General features: G+C 36.2%; 1 protein-coding gene across 2 annotated transcripts in view; it reads left to right on the top strand.

The window, feature by feature from the left end:
- Positions 1–4,361: 4,361 nt before the first annotated feature.
- pparg (peroxisome proliferator-activated receptor gamma) overlaps positions 4,362–19,277 on the top strand; it is a 43,730-nt gene continuing 28,814 nt past the window's right edge. Inside the window, exon 1 of one of the 2 annotated variants that reach the window (XM_014997023.2) lies at positions 4,362–4,507. Coding sequence is in view for 1 of the 2 variants with exons in the window: in XM_014997022.2 (XP_014852508.2) it covers positions 5,004–5,058 (55 nt within the window). In the remaining variant the exon portion in view is untranslated. Of the gene's footprint in view, positions 4,508–4,863; positions 5,059–19,277 lie in introns of those variants that run through there. The other variant, XM_014997022.2, reaches the window with a different exon arrangement.

Here is a 19,277-nt window from a genome sequence, read left to right as displayed (position 1 = left end):
TAGGTTCAGTTTACATCAATAAAGCCATTCTATGACATTTACCTGATAAAATTCACCTGCATGTTATCCAGGTTATCCTTTTTTAGCCATACTGTTATGTTCACCTTTGTTAAGTTATGACGCTGAAGATAGGATCTGATTTACAGCTTCTGACTCAGCACTTTAATGAAGAACTCCACTCCTTATAAGGAATCTGGACTTCGGCTAGCTCTGGTCCAAAACAAATAAAAGAAATCGGACTAGTTTGTTCTACAAGAATTAAATACCTTTAAAAACACAGCATGTGATTTATTTGTTTGCTTGAAACAAAAAGTCAAAACCTTTTGGGGTTACATGTTTTGATACTGAATGGTTCACAAACCAAATGGTATTCTTGGGATCGTTTTAAAAAACCAATACATTTGTTGAAAATTAACATTTTTTAGAAGTTTAGAAGTCAAAAATGATTAAATCTAGTTTAGATTCCTTAAAAAAGCAAAATATCCCTTTGCTTAAGTGCATAGTCAAAGGTTGAGCATGTGACCCTGCGTTAAGCATCTTTTCACGTGTTAAGCTTAATTGAAATAACTCAGCACAAAGTGCCAGGTGTCAGCACAGTTAATAGATTAAATACATAAATAAATATTTGTTTTTAATCATGTTAGTGTAAACAAGACAAAGAATAAGCAGTTAAAGTCTACAAATAAGGAGTCACAGAAAGCAGAAGAATTTCTTGGCCCTCATCTTAAAAATATGTAATACTACAAGCACATGCAAGTTTGTGGGAGGGCAGCGAATGATGTAACCATTTCCCGATATATGTGTGCAGATTAACACAAACCTACTTGCCTTGCCTGAGGTTCACTGATTTTTCCCATGTCGGTGAGCGAAATATGACATGTGGTCTCTGTGGAGTGTCTTATTTAGGGAGACACAAGGTCACTGATTACATTTTGAAATTTCGTCACCATTCAGGTTATCTAAACAAGTGTTACACTTCAGCTACATTTATTCTGCATTAACTATCACAGGTGTTGCTGAACTGGAAAAAAAAAAAAAAAAACGGGGGAAAAAGGAAATGTAATTTCTTAATGTGGCTTATTTTCCCAATGAATAGACAAATTAAAGGATTGTTTATGCAATATATTAGTATCAGACTGGACTACTGCAGTAAAAGACAAATGCAAAATAAAGTTTTTGTTACATATACGAGATGGCAGTGAAAATAGAGAGTGTTGTTCTTAGTCTCATGCAAGACTAGTGGGTTAGAAATAAAATTTGATTAGCGTTGCACATGATCTATTTTTCTGTTTGTTTGTACCATGGTCCACAAGTACCTCTGCTGGTACTTTGGCAACCTTTATTGGTGCTCAGTAGAAAATCTGGCAAAATTATTAGCGGAGTAAATATGAAAGAATTAACTCTGATGAGTGCACTGGCTTGAATAGAAACTACTCAAGTAAAAAATGGCGGGAGGAAAACTCCCTGCAGAAATTGGAGCTGCCACAATTATCCAGAATCAGATGCTGATGGCTCCATCTGCTGTGTTCAAATTAAGTCTGAAATCAGGGAGTCTCTGAGGGAGCAACTCAAACTAAACACAATCTCCATCCATCCATCCATCCATCCATCCATCCATCCATCCATCCATCCATCCATCCATCCATTTTCTTACACCCTTACCCCACTGAGGTCAGGAGGGGTGCTGGTGCCTATCTCCAGCTGTCGTCGGGCGAGAGGCGGCGTTCACCCTGGACAGGTCGCCAGTCCATTGCACCTAAACACAATATATTTTTCCTAATTTTTTTACTTTGAAATACTTTTTTTTCTAAAGGCGTATGTGTGGAACAGCATGTAAGAGATGAAATATGTTTACCGATTATAGCAAAATTTTATTCATATGGCAGCCATATTGAATATCAAAACGCTTGAACGCGCGGAACTCCAACTCCGGGGAGCGTTTACGTTAATGTTCTAACACGGTAAGAAAGGAAATATAAAACTTACCCAAATATTCTGGGTCAGAAAATACATATTTGGCACTGACTCTGGAGCCTCCGCATTCAATGTAAGTAAAGCCACTATTTTCAATTTGTTTTATAAATGTTTACTTGTTATAGCTAACAAGAATGCACCATCTAGGCATTTGAAGCAGAAAATTTCCATCTGTGACTGTGGTTGATTGTTTTGGGAAGTCCAGGGGGGGTCTTTGAATCATTAGACTTAAAAGGGGGCTGGATGGTTCGTAGATGTAACTTTAATGTAAAAGAGTCATCAAAAGGGTGTTGTAGCATTGTGGTTGGTGTTTGCATGAACTTGTTCTGCATTATTTTGTGCCAACTATTTACTGGCGCCAAAACGTCTTGACTCCGAAACTGTTTATTGGGGTGTGATGGTAACAGCGCTATCGGTTTTGACGTTACACATACCTTATATTTACCGTATTTTTGTTCGTTGTTAGTTTATTGAAAGAAGATGCTTTGTAATGACATGAAGCAAAAGAGTGTCTGAGGGGGAGAGGGTGTGAATCACCTTTATCACAGGACTGCTGCCTCTCCATAATGGCTAAATTTATGTCAGGTAATGCTGCTTCTGTCTCTATTTACAGATACGCAGCAACTTCCATATCTTCTCCTCATGAAGCTGCCAGGACAGGTAAAATGATTACTGAAAAACTGTAACTGTTAGTCCAGTAAATTTAAAGATGCAAAATTACCATTTTGCCATTACACTTGTAATGTTGTAGTCATAAGTGTAACGTTACACCATTAGAAGTCAAAATACTATTTTTAGAAAATTATTTAACTAAAAGTACAAACTACAAACTACTGAGTTTCCTTTTTTAAAATGTAGGCAATGTGTTTAACGCGTGTGACCTGTTGGGCAGGTTGTGTATTTTTCCTGAGCAAAATTTGCACTTGTGTGTCCCCGAAAGTTGAAGGGGGAAAAAAAAGAGAGAATGGGTTGTGTTTTCACAACCCCATTGGGGAAAAGCAAGAAATCTTCCATGACTGCCAGATATGATGTTAAAATGACTGACAAACAAGATGTTCGTATGATGTCTTCTCTCCTTTTTTGTCCTCTCCTTTAAAATTTCCTCGCCTCTTCCACACTAAACTCAGCTTCAGCTTACCAAGAAAACCAAATTAAATATTGAGGTGTATTTAAAATAACTCCTGCTTTTTGTTTTCTACACCCTTAGCATAACGGAAAAACAGGGGGACCACACGGACCTCACCATGAAGACGCTTTAGATTCATAAACTTGTGACCGAGGCGGATGTATGCAGAATTATCAGTTGTGATCGAGGAAAAATGAGTCGTGTGTGGAATCCAAACCAAAACATAATGCGCCCGACAACTTAGATTTTTGATTGCCAATGATTGTGCAACCCTGCCGGGAAACAGTGTGAAAAAGCTATTCAAGACATATACATCTTCACAACAATATTGGTAACTAAAATGTGGCACAGTTCAAGCTGCTTGAAATTGAGGATGTATGACCAGTGAGTCTGCTGTTTGGTTGTTGAACATGAGGTTCATTAAATAAAGGTTGATCTGAACTGTGATCGAGGAAAAATGATCATTCAAATGGTCTGAAATGCATCTCTGTGGAACTTTTCCAGAGGTCAGTATTAGTTAATTATCTTCATTAATTATGGGATATAATTATTAAGTAGATCAACAATAAAAAAAAATAAGCATTACTATTACTAAAATAATTTTGTAAGGTAATTAGCATTTAAATGTATCCAGAAATATTTTGTAGATTTTGCCTAATTTCTTTTGCTGTTTCAGAGCTTTTGACCTTAGATGCTCTTTACTAAAAGTGTTAGGCTACATACCCAGTTAAACTGAGTGCAGATTGTTACCTCGATTTTTTTAATGTAAATTCTATAGTTTGTTTTTCACATTGAACCCAGAACTTGAGAATTTAAACTTTGTTCCACTCAAAAATAAAGCGACAAAATGAACTGTTGTAAGTCTACTGATGCTTTAAAAAAATCTATTTAGTCAACTTGGTGTTAACAGCAAGTGTAACTATAAAAAAAAGTTTCATGAAGAAAATTGCGAATTACAATATATATAAAAAAAAACTTAATTAAATATCCAACAGTGAAATGACATTGTGTTTCCAGAAAATTAGGAGCCTTACATAAAACAGAAAAACAACTCCGAAAAATTGGTCTCTACATTACCAGTTTACGTTGATAAAATCCGTTTTAGCAGTTAGTTAAATAAGTCGGAGTTGCGGAGGGTAACTCGATGCCTCTGGATCCCAACAGACTACTCTGATCGGAGGGAGGAGAGAGAGAGGAAGGCGCACACCGACCGCAGCAGCAGCAGCAGCAGCATGAGCAAATAGGCAAGCGGTCCAGACCACCTTCTGCGCCGCCGCGCTTCTGTGCCTCTGTCCGCTCCTGGGCTCCGGAGTTTCATAGCTAATATAGAGCCGAGGAAAACCCCCGATCCAGCTTCGGCAACAGCGAGCCCGTCGTGTCTCCTCTGCGGTTCAGCGCGCTGATCAGGTCAGTCACCTTCGGCTCGGTTCAGAGTGTATGCTGGAGCTGTGAGTGTTGTGGCTGCACACTAGGTGATAAAACGCAAAAACCATCTGAAAACGTCAGCCGTATTCATAATGTCTGCGTGATAGTTTTAAAGAGTATTATGCTCTGAAATTTAATGTTTGATACAATTATTTTTCTCGTGATAGTTAACAAACAAAATAGTCATTATTTTTAGGTCACTCTAGAGGAATACAAATGTTAGGAACGATTTAACCCTAAATCCCTTTTTGTTGCACGCTCCTGTATAACAAACCACTTATTCTGACATTTATTAGACTGACCTGATGCAGCTAAGAGTGAAGGGTGGACACTTTTTGCAGTGCAACAAGTCTCCTAGCGGCGTGCAAATTGGGGGTGGTGATAGTAAGGAGGTGCGGCTAAAGCACTGACAACAGGCACACACTCAGGTGTCGGTCCAGAGTGTGTCTCTTGGCCACAGTGCGAGTCTGAGTTTGACATGCAAACTCCAGGCAGAGATTTTCACCATCTAAGTGGTCACAACTTCTCTTCAGGTGAGTGCAGTTAATATTTGGTTATTCTCGCTTCCTGTCTGAACTCTGCAGAGCTAAGCACATTTTTGTTTTTCTTAAATCAGGACATGTGCAAGTAAAAGAGATTTATGCTATATGCCTCACATCGTTATCATTTGTTTTTTTTTATCTACTGTGTCATGTGAGGAATTTGTACAGCATGATGAACATTCAGGGACTTCTGCTATCTGACCAGCCGCAAATATGACAGCTGTGACTCAGCAATAAGGCTCAGAGTCAGCCACGGATGTTTTGTTTTTTTTTTTCTTTCTTTTTATCCTTGGGGATTAGTACTCACCAGATGGTTTTAACTGTTAAATGCACACCTCTTATCTCACAGTATGCTGTTCAATTTTTTTTTCCAGCTGAAACCAATTTCCGCTCAGCTAAAGGCCTGATTTATTTTTTGATTTATTTTGATATATTTTATTTCTCAAAGCCAACGTAAAGAAATCACAAGATCACCCCTAGCAATATCTCTATATCTATGTTAATTATTTTTTTTTATCTAGATTTCTTAATCAGTTAAAAAAAGTTAATATAAGTATTTGCAGTTGGGTGCAGAGGCTCAATATTGTGATATGTTTCTGTATTGATGCATTTCGTGAATATGAAGAAATGAAACATAAAATATTTCAGTAATTGACTGCCTGATCACAGAACTGAGTATTATTACCTTTATAAAACTAGCCAATTTCAATGTCTGGCCAATTGATTGGTGCATCTTACATTATAACCATCTAATATTTATCCCACTTGAGGAGACGTCCCATTAGAATGCCAAACAACGTTTCCCTTTCTGATTGTTATTCACGTCTAATGGCAGTAAAAATTACAATTAGAGGCTAATAAATATAATATATCTGTTGTTCAGTATAACAAATATTGTGACAACAATAATATTTAAATTATTATTACAATGTCCGTGTAAACTCAAATAAAATAAAGCATAATTTCTAAATTTGGAGCAAAATATCCCTGTGTAATAAGTAAACGTAATGGTGTAACAGAAATGTGATCAATCTACTTTATCGTCCGTATTTGTAGAATTAAAGACTAATTCTTGTGTATTTCCTGTGAACTTGTATTTGTGGATTTCCACCAAGCAAGCGCAATGTTTAATATTTGCCATTTTTCACACCACAATATGTAAATAAAGATATATTTACTATAAATTTTTCACAGTATTCCAGTGCAGCATGAATAGTAGCAATCAGATATATGAACAGCTGCTAGATGTATAAGGTAGACATTGTTATATTTTGATTCTCTGGAAATCAAGAACACATTTATAATCAAATCAGGTTTTCACAGATAAAAATCATAGTAATGGAGTGACGCTGTGCTGGCAGAAGTTCATCAGAGGTTAAAGTGTCGTTACTAATGTAATAGGTTGAGAAGAGAAAACCCATGATAAACTTGTGGTTGAAAAATTGGAGAAGTTCCACTTCCTTGCTTCCATAGAACATTACATTAAATTGACATTTTGCTTAGCTTTCATTTAAGTTTGGTAACAAATTGTTTTGCAAGCATTTTTTTTTTTTAAAGAAATATCAGAAGTTTTTGTGTGCAAAGTCTGGAAGTGTGGCTACAATCCAGATGTGTCAGAAAGCTTTAATCAGCTCCTCCAAGAACTTTATCTCGGGCTAGCTTCTCTCATAATCTTTGCATGAGCGCCATGAAGTCTGACTACAGGTTGGATGCAGGTGCTGAAGCAACACCACGGCCTCATTTATTCACTTATCAAGTTATATCATTCTTTAAGCTGGGAGGTGTGTTCATGTGGGCGTCAGAGGCCGCGTATGCGAACAGCAAAGACAGATTTGGACTTTGTTCTATTGTCATAAATGAAGGAGTGCCTTACGACGCCGTATATTGTTTTTGTTGCCTCACGTGCTTAAAGCCGATTTTTCATCTTTATGGGTAACAAATTGTCAGACAGATTAAATCTCTGTCGAGGTAGGTGAGGCCACATTGGCATTCTGTGTTGGTGGGAAAATGTATTCTTTTTGTGATTCGTAGGAAGTGGCATAAATCTTGCATTTGAGAAGAGGTGGAAAAAAACTACTACAGTCTACGGCAGTCTAAACATCGACTTCTGCAAGAACATCCAGACAAAAACCAACACCTCCAAATCAACCCACAGATGATTAACCAATTAAATTAATCACAATCTTATTAATAAACAAAAAACAAGCTGAATTACATTTTATGAGATAACAGTGATGCTTTAAGGTCATCATTGTTTTTTTTTGTTTTAAATAAGTGTAATTATTAACTTCAAGGCCAATCGTTTCAACATCTCCTGTATACACACGGCAACATTTTGGCCTCAAAATGAGATTTCTATTGACATCAAACAATGTTTTGGAAACCAAAAGGTTGTTTGTAAACAGAAAATTCAAGCTGTACTAGTTAATCTTTTATTCCTGCATATCGCCCAATATCCTCCACTCTGCTGTGGAATCGAGATTTGTCGCAGAGTGATGTTGTGATTATATCAATTTTATAAAAGTCGTCATTTTTAAACGGTCGTCTTATTTTGCATCAGTCCACGCAAGTGTGTCTTTGACTCAGGAGCTGTGCAGGCTTGCTCGTGTTCGAAGGGCTTTGTTTTCTCTTAATAAAGCACAAACAGAGTCTACTACGTCTCTCCACTCGGTGCTTTGATCACAACATCTGCCATCTGAGACGTGACTCATGTTCAGGAGAGCTTCAAAGCAAATGATCAGTTTGCACCTTTTCGCACCTTGCATTGAAAGCAATTTACATTTTTACCAGCTACAACTGCAGTTATCGCTTTCTTTTTACTGTCAGACCTGTAGCATAACTGTGATGTGTGAACTTCGAGCAACGCGCGTTAACTGGTTGGCTTGTCTGATGAGTTCTCTAAGCATCGAACTTCTTTGACTTGTGAATGTGAAAATTAGGTCGGAGCAAGACGTTTCTATCGTTTCGTTGGACTGAATTTTGATCTCCCTGTAGCTTCTTTGTTTATAAGAATAATCATACAATGTTTTACTAGTTTATGAAGCTGTCACACAGATTGTCTTTGTCGTGGTAAATGCATTATAGTAAATGTTTCTTTTTATGTTATCCTGCTCTGTTTATTATCTTCAAAAAAGTTAATTGTTTAAACATTTTTTTTTGTTGCTGCAGGATCATCTAAACGCGACAGTTTGTTTTTCCTGTCAAGCTGCTGCGGTAATGTCACTGTGGTCTCTGACCTTGGTAATTACTGTGCGAGAACAATGATGTCAGAATGAAAGACACAATAGTATAGTTTATGCTAAAAAAGCATAGATGGGTATTACCAGGAATTGTGATTTACAGTCCCCGAGTCAGGAAATTGCATAAGTGAGCTTAAAGACGGGAGCGCCTCTAGAAAAGTTTCACACAAGTGGCCAAATATTGAGGTGGCACAGCAAAACAAAGAATTACAAGGCTTTAAATTTAGGTTCGTAGATTAGCAAATGAGTGATGGATTTAAAGGTTGGATTGGTCGAATGTGCAAAAATAACATTGGTATAAATGAATAAATTAATATAAATATATACATAAACTGAACTCAAAAATAAGCATGTCATTTTCTCTTTTTAAATTCAAATGCTGAAAACAAAATGCATATAAACCCCAGTCAACACTAAGAGATATTAAATATATATATATATATATATATATATATATATATATATATATATATATATATATATATATATATATATATATTAGCACCACCCATCACACCACTAGACCTGAGTTTAGCTAAATTAAAAAAGTTACATTTAGTTAAAAAAAAAAAAAAGACTGCTGAAATTAATAAAAAAAAATAAATGAATGAAAACCTTTGTGGTGTTTATTTACAGACTCAATATCTAAATATTTTAAAAATACAGCATTGACGCTCACTTTGCATCACGGCAACGGTGGAGCAGCTTGCAGGAACTATTTTACATCGAGCTTTTTTCATCCTGACTTTATTTCCAATAAGCTTTAAAGGTGAGCTGTAAAATGAAAAGGTTTGTGCAAAAAGAAAACAAACAAAAAAAAACAAGGTCAATCAGTTTTAAAAGAATCTTTAGTCCAAGACTTTTTCCGTCATATTCATAATTTTTTGGAAATTGAATGTAGTTAATATTGATTTTGAAAAACTTGCACAATCAACTCCTTCCCTTATCGATGCCATTTCTTAAAAGAAAAACTTTGAATGAAATTGCTATGTTTTATGTAGCAATAACACGCCTACGGATAGGCGTGATAGACGGTGAACTATTGCTATTAAGAAATACTAAAGCTGAATACAAAGACTCTGACATTTCAACCGCCCACCTTGGAAATCCCACCTCAACGGAAAACTGGTTGGACCTGTCAGCGTATTGAAAAGTGTCCGCATTAGTTGGTATTAAGACATTAGCAACAGATCCTTCGGTTTTGTGAGATTTGGGATTATTTCCTTGTTCATTTCATGTAATTGTCATCCATATTGAGATCACAGTTGCTTATTAATTTGACACTGTAGCAGAATTATTAACAATAAAATATAAGCATTTGCACTGTTTAATCTTATAGAATTTTTTTATTATATAATAAAGTTGTATTTATATCTATATGAAAGAAAAATATATCGCAATAAATTATTGGGTAACACTTTATTTGAAGGGGGTTGAATAAGACTGACATGACACTTTCATAAACATGACATAACACCTGTCATGAACATGAATTAATATTTATGACTGTTGTCATAAAGCGTCATTTGGTAAATTATGACACTTTTAATACAAAGTTGACATTATTCAAAATGTCTTTGTTATGACAACTTGACATTAACCAAGAAATCATTACTGTTTAAACTTTACCTTTAATAACATAAAGTTACCTGATTTTTAAAGTGCAATCAGTAATACTTTTATAACAAATTTATATCAGTAATGATTTCTTGATTAATGTCAAGTTGTCATAACAAAGACATTTTGAATAATGTCAACTTTGTATTAAAAGTGTCATAATTTACCAAATGACGCTTTATGACAACAGTCATAAATATTCATGAAGGCTCATTCATGTTCATGACAGGTGTTATGTCATGTTTATGACAGTGTCATGACAGTCTTAGTCACCCCCCTTCAAATAAAATGTTACCAATTATTGTAATCTAAAGCCACCCAGATCACCTGCAGGATGTTAAGTTTGTATGATTTGTTCAGTATTGATTAGTGATTATTTTTCACTCCGGTAGACAGCTGATAGCTCGCTGAAGACCAACCGTTTTGTTTTGGTTCACATGCAAAGATTTAAAAATTGTCGGCTAATTTTCAAAACCTTAGAGACCACACACAGGAGGATAAAAAAATCTTTTGTACAGCAGGTTTGGTCAGACAGTGTGTGGTGTCGAGCCACACGACAGGAGAAAGACACCACACACACACACACACACACACACACACACACACACACACACACTGACTTCACTCACCAACATTCTGATGTCAGACGGGAAATTTTGCAAAACCTCTCATGAACAAACCTAAGTTGGGGGTAAATAAACATGCCTGACTGGGAAGACGCAATGGTTGTGGTCTGTAGTTAACAGAGAATAAAACAAAAGCAGAGACGTCCCCGATGTCCACCGGTCTTTCTGGTGCGCCACGGCAGTTGTTTTGTGTTCTGTGTGTTTTGGATTCCTCTCTTGGGTTTCCGTCACTTTGCTCTCTGATTGGCGACGCGTCACATTCAACAAGCTCTGGAAACGCAACCAAAATTCACAATTTATTCTTCTCGCAACATCGCTAGTCTGACAGTGATTCAAGGAGCTTTTAACGTACTCGTGTTTCCTCCTCATAAGTTAATTGTCACAAGTAATTTCTTTTTTACATTGAAAAGTAGCAAGGTCTCCACCGTAGATCGGGTTTTATCTGGGCCGAGTCTACAATGGCCAAATTATTCACCCACTAGCAAGTCCAGTCTTTTTGTCAATGCACTTTAACACAGATATTGGTCAACCAATAGGACTATGGTTGACCAATATTCCTATTCAACTTTGCCCTAATTTCCCTTTTAGAATTATGTGGGAGTAAACAGCAGCTCCTTATGTCAGTTTCCTGGTCTCTTTTGGGAACTCACTAGTGACTCATACTCATTGCTTGTGGGTTTTGCTGTTGGTTCACTGGATGTGGCATCACCTGAGGCAACGGTAGTTCAAGTGTTGCTGGAAATGATGTAAGATGACAGTAATCCACCCCCTCAAATCAAACGTTGGATAATTAATGTAAAATGTCAAGCGATCATGGTGGCGAAACAGGAACAAGGTTTTCCAAATGACCGCGCTCTCTCTGGAAAACGTGTTGTCTTTTTATAGCTCGCTACGCATGTTGTCATCACCAGCAAGCTGGGTGGGATCCAACATCACCCAACTTAACTTTAACAATTACCAAATATTTTTAAGTTTAAAAAAAACAAAAAAAACAAGAAAGTGTGATGTTATATAAAGTATTTCACAATGTATTAAGGTATATTTTGGTTTCAGGTTCTAAGGTGTAAAAAATGCTTTTAAAAGGTCATTTGCAAAAAGAAGAAATATGCCTTTACTCTTCACTCCATTTGTTTAAACACTATCTGAGAATTTTTTTTTGTCGCTTTAAAAACAAAACATTTTTAAAAACTTGATCTATCTTGACACCAATAACTGGCTAACCTGCAGAGTCACACTAAAGTTCACTTGTCAGGCTCCTGATCTTATTAAACAAATCAGAGAACCGCAGAAAAGAACCAATTTTCTGCATACTACCGGAAATTTATGGTATAAATATATGTGGCTGGTTTCGTGCATTCGGTTTTGTTTAGATGATTCTCCGCTGGGCCTCTGGGTTTCAGGGGTTTTGCCAGACACTGTTGATTTGAAAGCTAGCACAACTTTCAACACACCCACCTGCGTATCCTTACGCTTTGCATAAGTGTGTCTGCGGAGCAATATCAAAATAATTTCAATATTGCTTTTCTCCAGTACTCAAAAGTAGTTTTGATCCATTTTACTATTTTGAAATACTGGTGTAATAGTGCTGTGACATCTGAGCTGCACATTGTTTTCATTGCTGAGTGTAGTTTTCAGAAACGATCAACGAGGTTGTTCTTTTTCTGTCACTGTTCTTACTTGAGTTAGCAGATTAACAGAAAGTTAACAGATTAAAAGCTATTCGTCTTTCCAAAAACATTCGCAAAAAGCGGTTATGTTGAAGCCAGTGCACACATAAATGTGATATACTATATATTCTACTATGGTGATTGACAGTATGAAATATTTTTCTTGAATTATCCGCAAATTGTCTCAAACAGCAGAAAACAATATTTAGATAAATTACATTGCGATGTTGTATTTATAAAGTATTGTGTTTTTAAACCGAACACCATTACCTTGCGACTCTTATTTCTTCCTTCAGCGAGGGGAGAAAGACTTTGTGCTGATTACAGAAAAGGTCAGCAGGGAGTTCAAAGTTAGGGTAACTCCTAAATCTTCCCCACAAGTAAATAGACAATTCCAAAATCTGTTTCCTGTATGCACACCTTTCCTGGCACTTAATTTCAAAGTATGTTCAGTAAATCAGAAAGACGTCATGTGTTGCTTTTGTTATTGTCCTGTAAAACAGCGGCAGAAGGCAGCACACTCCCGTCTTTTCCTCTTTGCTTCGAGTAACAGGGCATGACCCTTCCCCCTGTTGCACCGCTCTCCTTCCCTACCGTTTTGCCCTCCTCTATATGTGTCAAAACACAGATTTATCTAGCCAGGATAACAGCGTAGTTACTGTAGTGCTGTGGACAGCTGTATACACAGGAAAACTTCTTCATTCTCTCTGTTATCCTGTTTCACTTTTGCTTCATCCTTCTTTTTTTTTTTGACATGTGCCCTGTTAACTGTGCAACACCTCTGAAATGTGAATGTTAGTATGTCTGTGACTGTGTTTGCATGTGTGTGTGTGTGTGTGTGTGTGTGTGTGTGTTTGTGAGGCCTTGAAGCATGCACCACTCCTTCCCCTTATCCAGTGAGGAAGCGCTACAGTCTCAAGGGACTCATCATCCATTAACTCATAAGTATTTGAGGGAATTAGGTGAAGGTTCGTGTCCTCAGATAGTTGTGGAAATTGAGATTCCCAGAAAGTAGCCAGTGATGCAGACCTTAGCGCTAAAGACATCTCTGCTTTAACGGTGCCAGCTCGCTCCGATTCCATGAGACAAACATCAAGGAGTTTCGGAAAAAAAAAAAGAGAGAGAGAGAGAGAGAGAAGAGCTTTTCATCTCATGTGTTTACAAAACACCACGTCTGCATAAACATCAACACCAAAAGCATTTGCAGCAACTGGAAATGTTTTCCATTCTGAAGTCATACGAAGGAGAAAGCAGTGGTGGACTTTTCATCTGGGTAACGACGGAAACTAAAAAAAAATCTTGTGTCCCTGCGACAACAATGATGCCGTATTTTGAAACAGTAGTGCAAATAAAAAAATAAAAATGTGGGTTTTTTTTCCCTTCACCAGATTTCCTCTTCTTTTGCTGCCATAGTTAGTCAAATATTAATATTTCAAATTATCAAACACATTTTACTATCAGATAAGATAAAGAGTTCATGTCAGATGATTATGGTTTTTAGTAAGCTACAAAATAAATCCAAACTAACTTAAAAAAAGTAACCACCCTGTAAATCCAATACCTGGTTTAATAAGTGAGTATTTCACCTCGCTGTTGAGGAATTTATTTTGCTGAATTGTTTGCATTCAGCCACACTATAGGGTTACGTGGCAGTAATGGCATGTTTATGGACAGGCCGTTGCATAAAAATTGGATTTAAGTTCAGACTTTGTCTAGACCACTTTAAAACCATATATATATATATATATATATATATATATATATATATATATATATATATATATATATATATATATATAATTTTTAGAGGTGGGGGACTACATTTTATTGGCCCCCACCTGTAAAATGTGGGGGACTGTATGCACATTTTACAATCCCCCACTGTAAAATGTGTAAAATGAAAAAAACCTGTAAAATGCAGGTGGAGAACTGGTGTAGTCTGTATCATTCTAATGCTGCAGTACCAACGCTTAAAGTCACAAACTAATGGCTAGATCTTCTTCAGGGATTTTCAAACAGAGAGGAGAATTAGTGGTTCTGTAAATTTCATCAAGTTGTCTGATCCTAAAGCGATAAAGTGAGCCCAGATCTTCACTCTAGTGTATGAGTGATGCTTTAAGCGGCGTGTTAGTTTTACATCAGTCGTTTAGTCATTTTGGTCAGTAGAGGTTTTAGCCTTTAAACTCAAACCATGGATGCCAAGTTTTGCCTTGTCAATTTTTTTTATAGTTGAATCATGAACACTGACCTTAATTGAGGCAAGTCAGGGCTGCTGAGTTTTAGATGCTGTTTTGGGTTCTTATGTGATCTGCTCAATGGGTCGTCAATGAGTCTTCTGACTAAATTTGGTAGACCAGGCACTCCTGGGAAGGTTCTCCACTGTTCCACATTTTCTTCATTTGTTGGTAAAGTCCTAAACCCTTAAAAAAATAAAAAATATCTTTATAATCACTTCCAGATAAAATGTTTTGTGTTCTCACATTTTTAGCATATATATGTTAAAACTTTTGCGGCATATTTAGCTTTTTGTGTAACTCACATTAGCAGTGAAATAAAACATATTCCTGAGGATTCTGCACTCTGATATTTTTGTACATTGACAGATCATGCACAATACATTTGCTCAGTGGTTTACCACTTATTAAGATCCTACAAACATCCTTACAATTTTTTTTAACATATATAAATACCTTGTTTGATCACTCTTTTAGAGAATGAATATGTTCTGTTCACTGTCAGTCACATGGTACTGTCATGTTAAAGTTTCAAGGTTGTCAACTGTGTGGGGCCCTGGCTTTGCATGACACTATTTAGAGCAGGGGTCCTAGAAAGTCACGTTCAAAGGTTCAAATATGACTTCTAGATAAGATTAGATATCAGGAACTACTGGTGATCAGAAACGATATTTCATTGAATTCCCTTACGAATTTGAAGCAAACAAATATATATATATATATATATATATATATATATATATATATATTGTTTTTTCTTTTTGCTATGTATGTAGGCATAAACTTGAATCTTGAATTTAATTTCATTAGTAACTGATTGTTGTTAAATGAAATTGACAAATTACTGTAAGTACTCTTTAAATGTCCTATTAACAGAAATAACAGTTCCCTAAAGATAAGGAGTGGACGTTGTCCAGAGTGACTTTCCATTCGGTCCAGATAATGTTCGTGACTTTGAGAGTCACAGGTTTTGAGGTCCTGTTATGTAAGGGGTTATTATGACACACTACAGCTTCCACCATATCACAGACTGTGTGCATGTTTCTTTTCATGTACTCTTGCAGTTTCATGTTAATTTGCTCTCGCCTGGCTGATATTTGCATGTAGGTCAGCCATTCTTACCCCTACTTTTAATGTTTTAGGGTTACTGAGCTAAAGAATGATCTGAGGGGAAAAAGCAGATCACCTCATGTGTCATTATTGCACAAAAATAACTGAAATATATAAGTTAAAACAGTAAATAGGGCAACATGTTGATCATCCATTAACGAGGCTGATGGTTACCTGTGCAGAATTTAAAGATTTGTCAGATTACATACATTAGATTGAGGGACTAGGGATGAAAACTGGCCTTCATGACTAATTCTGGCAGATTCTTTTATGTCCATTGTCTCTTCTAAAAATAAATAAACAATAACAATTAATGGATAGCTGGAAGCCTCAGGAGTTAGAATCTCTCATAGTTGTCATCTTTGATTGTTTGTCCAAGCAAAATGTGTGCAAAATTTGATTACAGCATTTCAAATGTCAGGCAGTTTTGAGATGTAATTTATCTGTTTTTGCAGTGTGATCTGTTTGCTTTGTTCACTTGAAAGATCAACACTTTTCTGATTATGAACATGGATGAAAACCAAAACATGTTGAAATATGAATTCTGAGTCACTAGGATTAGCCTGACTCATCTCAATTTCATGCAATGCACTTGAAATGTAAAGGTTTGCTTACGAAGACAAACACTGTCTACGGGCAGATTGGAAAAACAACTGTAGTGTTTAGTCTGATCAGTCATCTTTGGCTGTTGTTCCCCTCACCTGAGACTTTCTTTTTTTTTTTTTTTAAGTCAGTTTCAACTTGCACATGTGGTTTATTCTGCTACTGTACCGTACATGTTTTCAAATGGTAGAAAAAAGTGGCAGATTCGCCAGGATGTGAGCAGTCACGTTGTGTGAGTTTTTATAGCTCAGGGCTTTTATAGCTAAGTGACAAAATGAGAAGTCATCTGGTCGTAGCAACTACATTTGCAAGTGAAAATGCAACATTTCAGTTTCTGGATTTCATCGCAGTTTTTTTATCTAAGCACCAACACATATTTATTTTAGTAGCTTTAATTTTGACTTCATGTTATGGTTTAGTTGTAGTTTGCATTCTCTTCAGTTGGGTCTGCATTGCTGTGAGGCCTCGTTGTTGGTGCATTTGGCCTGGTCTGGTAATTGAAAGTCAAAACATCTGTTATGTGAGACCATTTAAAATATCTATCAAGGTTTTACCCTCTTTTTTTTTTTTTTTTTTTTTTTTACAAAGTATCATTTTGAGTCGATATTTCATCATTCCAGAAAAGTTAGAAGACCAAATGTCATATTTGATTAACCCTTTTTGACCTTAATTTTGAATCTCCACCTGGATATTTTTGCTTATTTTAATTGCACGCAGTTCTTTAAATGTCCTGGGAATAAATATATTTTCATAACAACTGGAAATGTAAATATCTAGTAAGTTATTTTCCCAATTTACCCTCTATTAAAAGAGTGCCCCTCAGACTTCACTCCCTGCTACGGCGGAGGTAAAATTATCGTAATTATCCGATACTGGCTAGAAAGCGCAACGTCTCCCCTTTCAGAAACCTTTGGGATTTTTTTAGATCTTGCAAAGTGTGGTGGAATTACAGTACTGCAAATTTGGCTGGATCACAGGCGCTCTGTTCGGTCTGGAAGGGTTAATGTTTTAGCAAAAAGTCTATTTTTCTCTACACAATCCTTTTTGTGTGGAAATGTATGCTTTCTAACTTTTTGCACACTGTTTCATCAAGTAAATTTAATCCAAATTCAAAGAAAAAAAAAAGTTTGATATTACCGTACAGTAGAAAGAAACACCTGCCTGTTGCAAAGAAAAACAGATGAATAAATGACAATGTGCAAAGTGACACAATGCAAAACTGACAAACTGAACTTAATAGTGGATTTGTATTGCTTATTGGCATCTGAGACCAAATTCAAATATAAAAACAACAAGTCACTGTGATTAGTTTAACTCCACAGACTTTTTCGTCACATTAGCCCTCCTGCAGTCGTTAGAAGGGTTGAGTGAAGAAGGGCGTTAACATTTTACCCTGTGCGCAGTCCTGGCAGGATCGCACTGATTGAGGTTTGTTTGTTTTTTTTCTTTGCAATGTCGGGAACTAACGGACTGACGGGATACCCTCATCACTTCCTTGTTGTCTAACTGTAATATCTGCCTCACTTGAAGGATTAGAAAGACAATATCTACCAGAAAATCTAGTTATCCAACCTGAACCTGATTTTGCACGAGGAAACTTTAAGTCACCCCATATAGCATGTTATAACATGTAAACCATTTTACCTCCGGTGTCATCTAAGGTTTCTGGAAGAGACAAAACTTTACATGACACTGGATGTTGTTTTTAAGTAAGTCAAAACAGTTACTTCGGAAGTCGGGTTTGATGAGCTCATTGATCGACCAGAATCACGTTTTTACAAAATCAAGACAGAAATACATCAATCAACTTGGGACAAGTTCTGCGAATTAGCTGTTGCTATTGCACCATGATGCAAACATGGGACTGCTGTTTTATTCAGTTTGTCTATGTCGCTGTGTGTCTGTCCCTATCAAATAAGCTTTATAATAATCATATTTATTTCTGTCTGCTCTTTTAAATACAGCACTTATCCTGTTTCATATTTGGTTTTTGTTACAGTTTTTTTTTTTTACTTAGAAAAACTGTAATATTCTCAAATTTACTGACTTGTTTTATGCACAATGCATGACATTTCTAATAAAAAAAGAAGTAAAACATGCATGCATGATAAATTATTGCTATTAAATTCAGTACTTTATAACAAATATTTTTAATAAATGTGGCATAAACCAATAAAAAACAACTTTACTTACCATAGTGTTTCTACTTCTACACTCCTTTCATGTGAATTATTTTACAAATAGGTTATTCCTTTATTTATTTTCAAACAGATCCATTCCTGTCACATGAATATTTAAAAAAAAAAATTTCTTGAACCCATCCATGTCAAATGACTTTGTTCTTCTGTCTTTATTGCTAAGGACACTGATGTGGCTCGGTTTGTCATTAGACATAGTTATATACAAATGGCTCTTAATCACTTTAAGATATAAAGCTTCTCTCATGTGCTGCTGTCTAATGTTAAACAGAAACTGTAATGTGTAAGAAAGAGAAAAATTTCGACTATCAAATCTACTATTGTGGCTTTGGGAATACTCAAGGCAGGAATGCTGTTTGTACCAGTGGCTGTCAAAGCATCTTTCCTTGTCGCCTTGCAGGAAAAACTTTCTTCTGAGGCTGAGATGGAAACAGCTGCAATAAACCCCGAAAGAGCAGAAATTTGCACAAAATTGATATATTTACTATTTATACAAATAATATTCATTGCATGGGTGATCAGTACAATATATCATAAACACTGATTAAAAATAACTACCTTACCTGTTTATATGTAGAAAAGATGAGACGCAGGTGGTGCCGTGTGCCACCAGCATCAGGTATTGATAAAACCGCAGAATCATTCTCCTCACTAGACAGATGGCCTGACAATTATGACATTTATATATGTTGCCTTTTGTAAATTAATAGGCTACACCTTGCCTGCATACACCGGTTTTATCAATTGTTGACAAACTTAATAATAAGTCAAGCTTTGAGTGAGACAGACTGGTAAATGACAGAATTTCATTTGCCCCGATGAGCAGATAAGGGTTTGGATTCTGTTGACTGCTCCAGTGAAATTGATTTTCCTCCTACTCTAAAATGGCATCACGCTGGGAAAAAAAAGGTTGTTT

This window comes from Poecilia mexicana, unplaced genomic scaffold (genome assembly GCF_051168715.1).
Source record: "Poecilia mexicana isolate PSO_F unplaced genomic scaffold, ASM5116871v1 scaffold_5, whole genome shotgun sequence".
NCBI lineage: Eukaryota > Metazoa > Chordata > Actinopteri > Cyprinodontiformes > Poeciliidae > Poecilia > Poecilia mexicana.
Note: the sequence above shows the minus strand (reverse complement) of the source record. Positions and strands in the feature narration are given on the sequence as shown.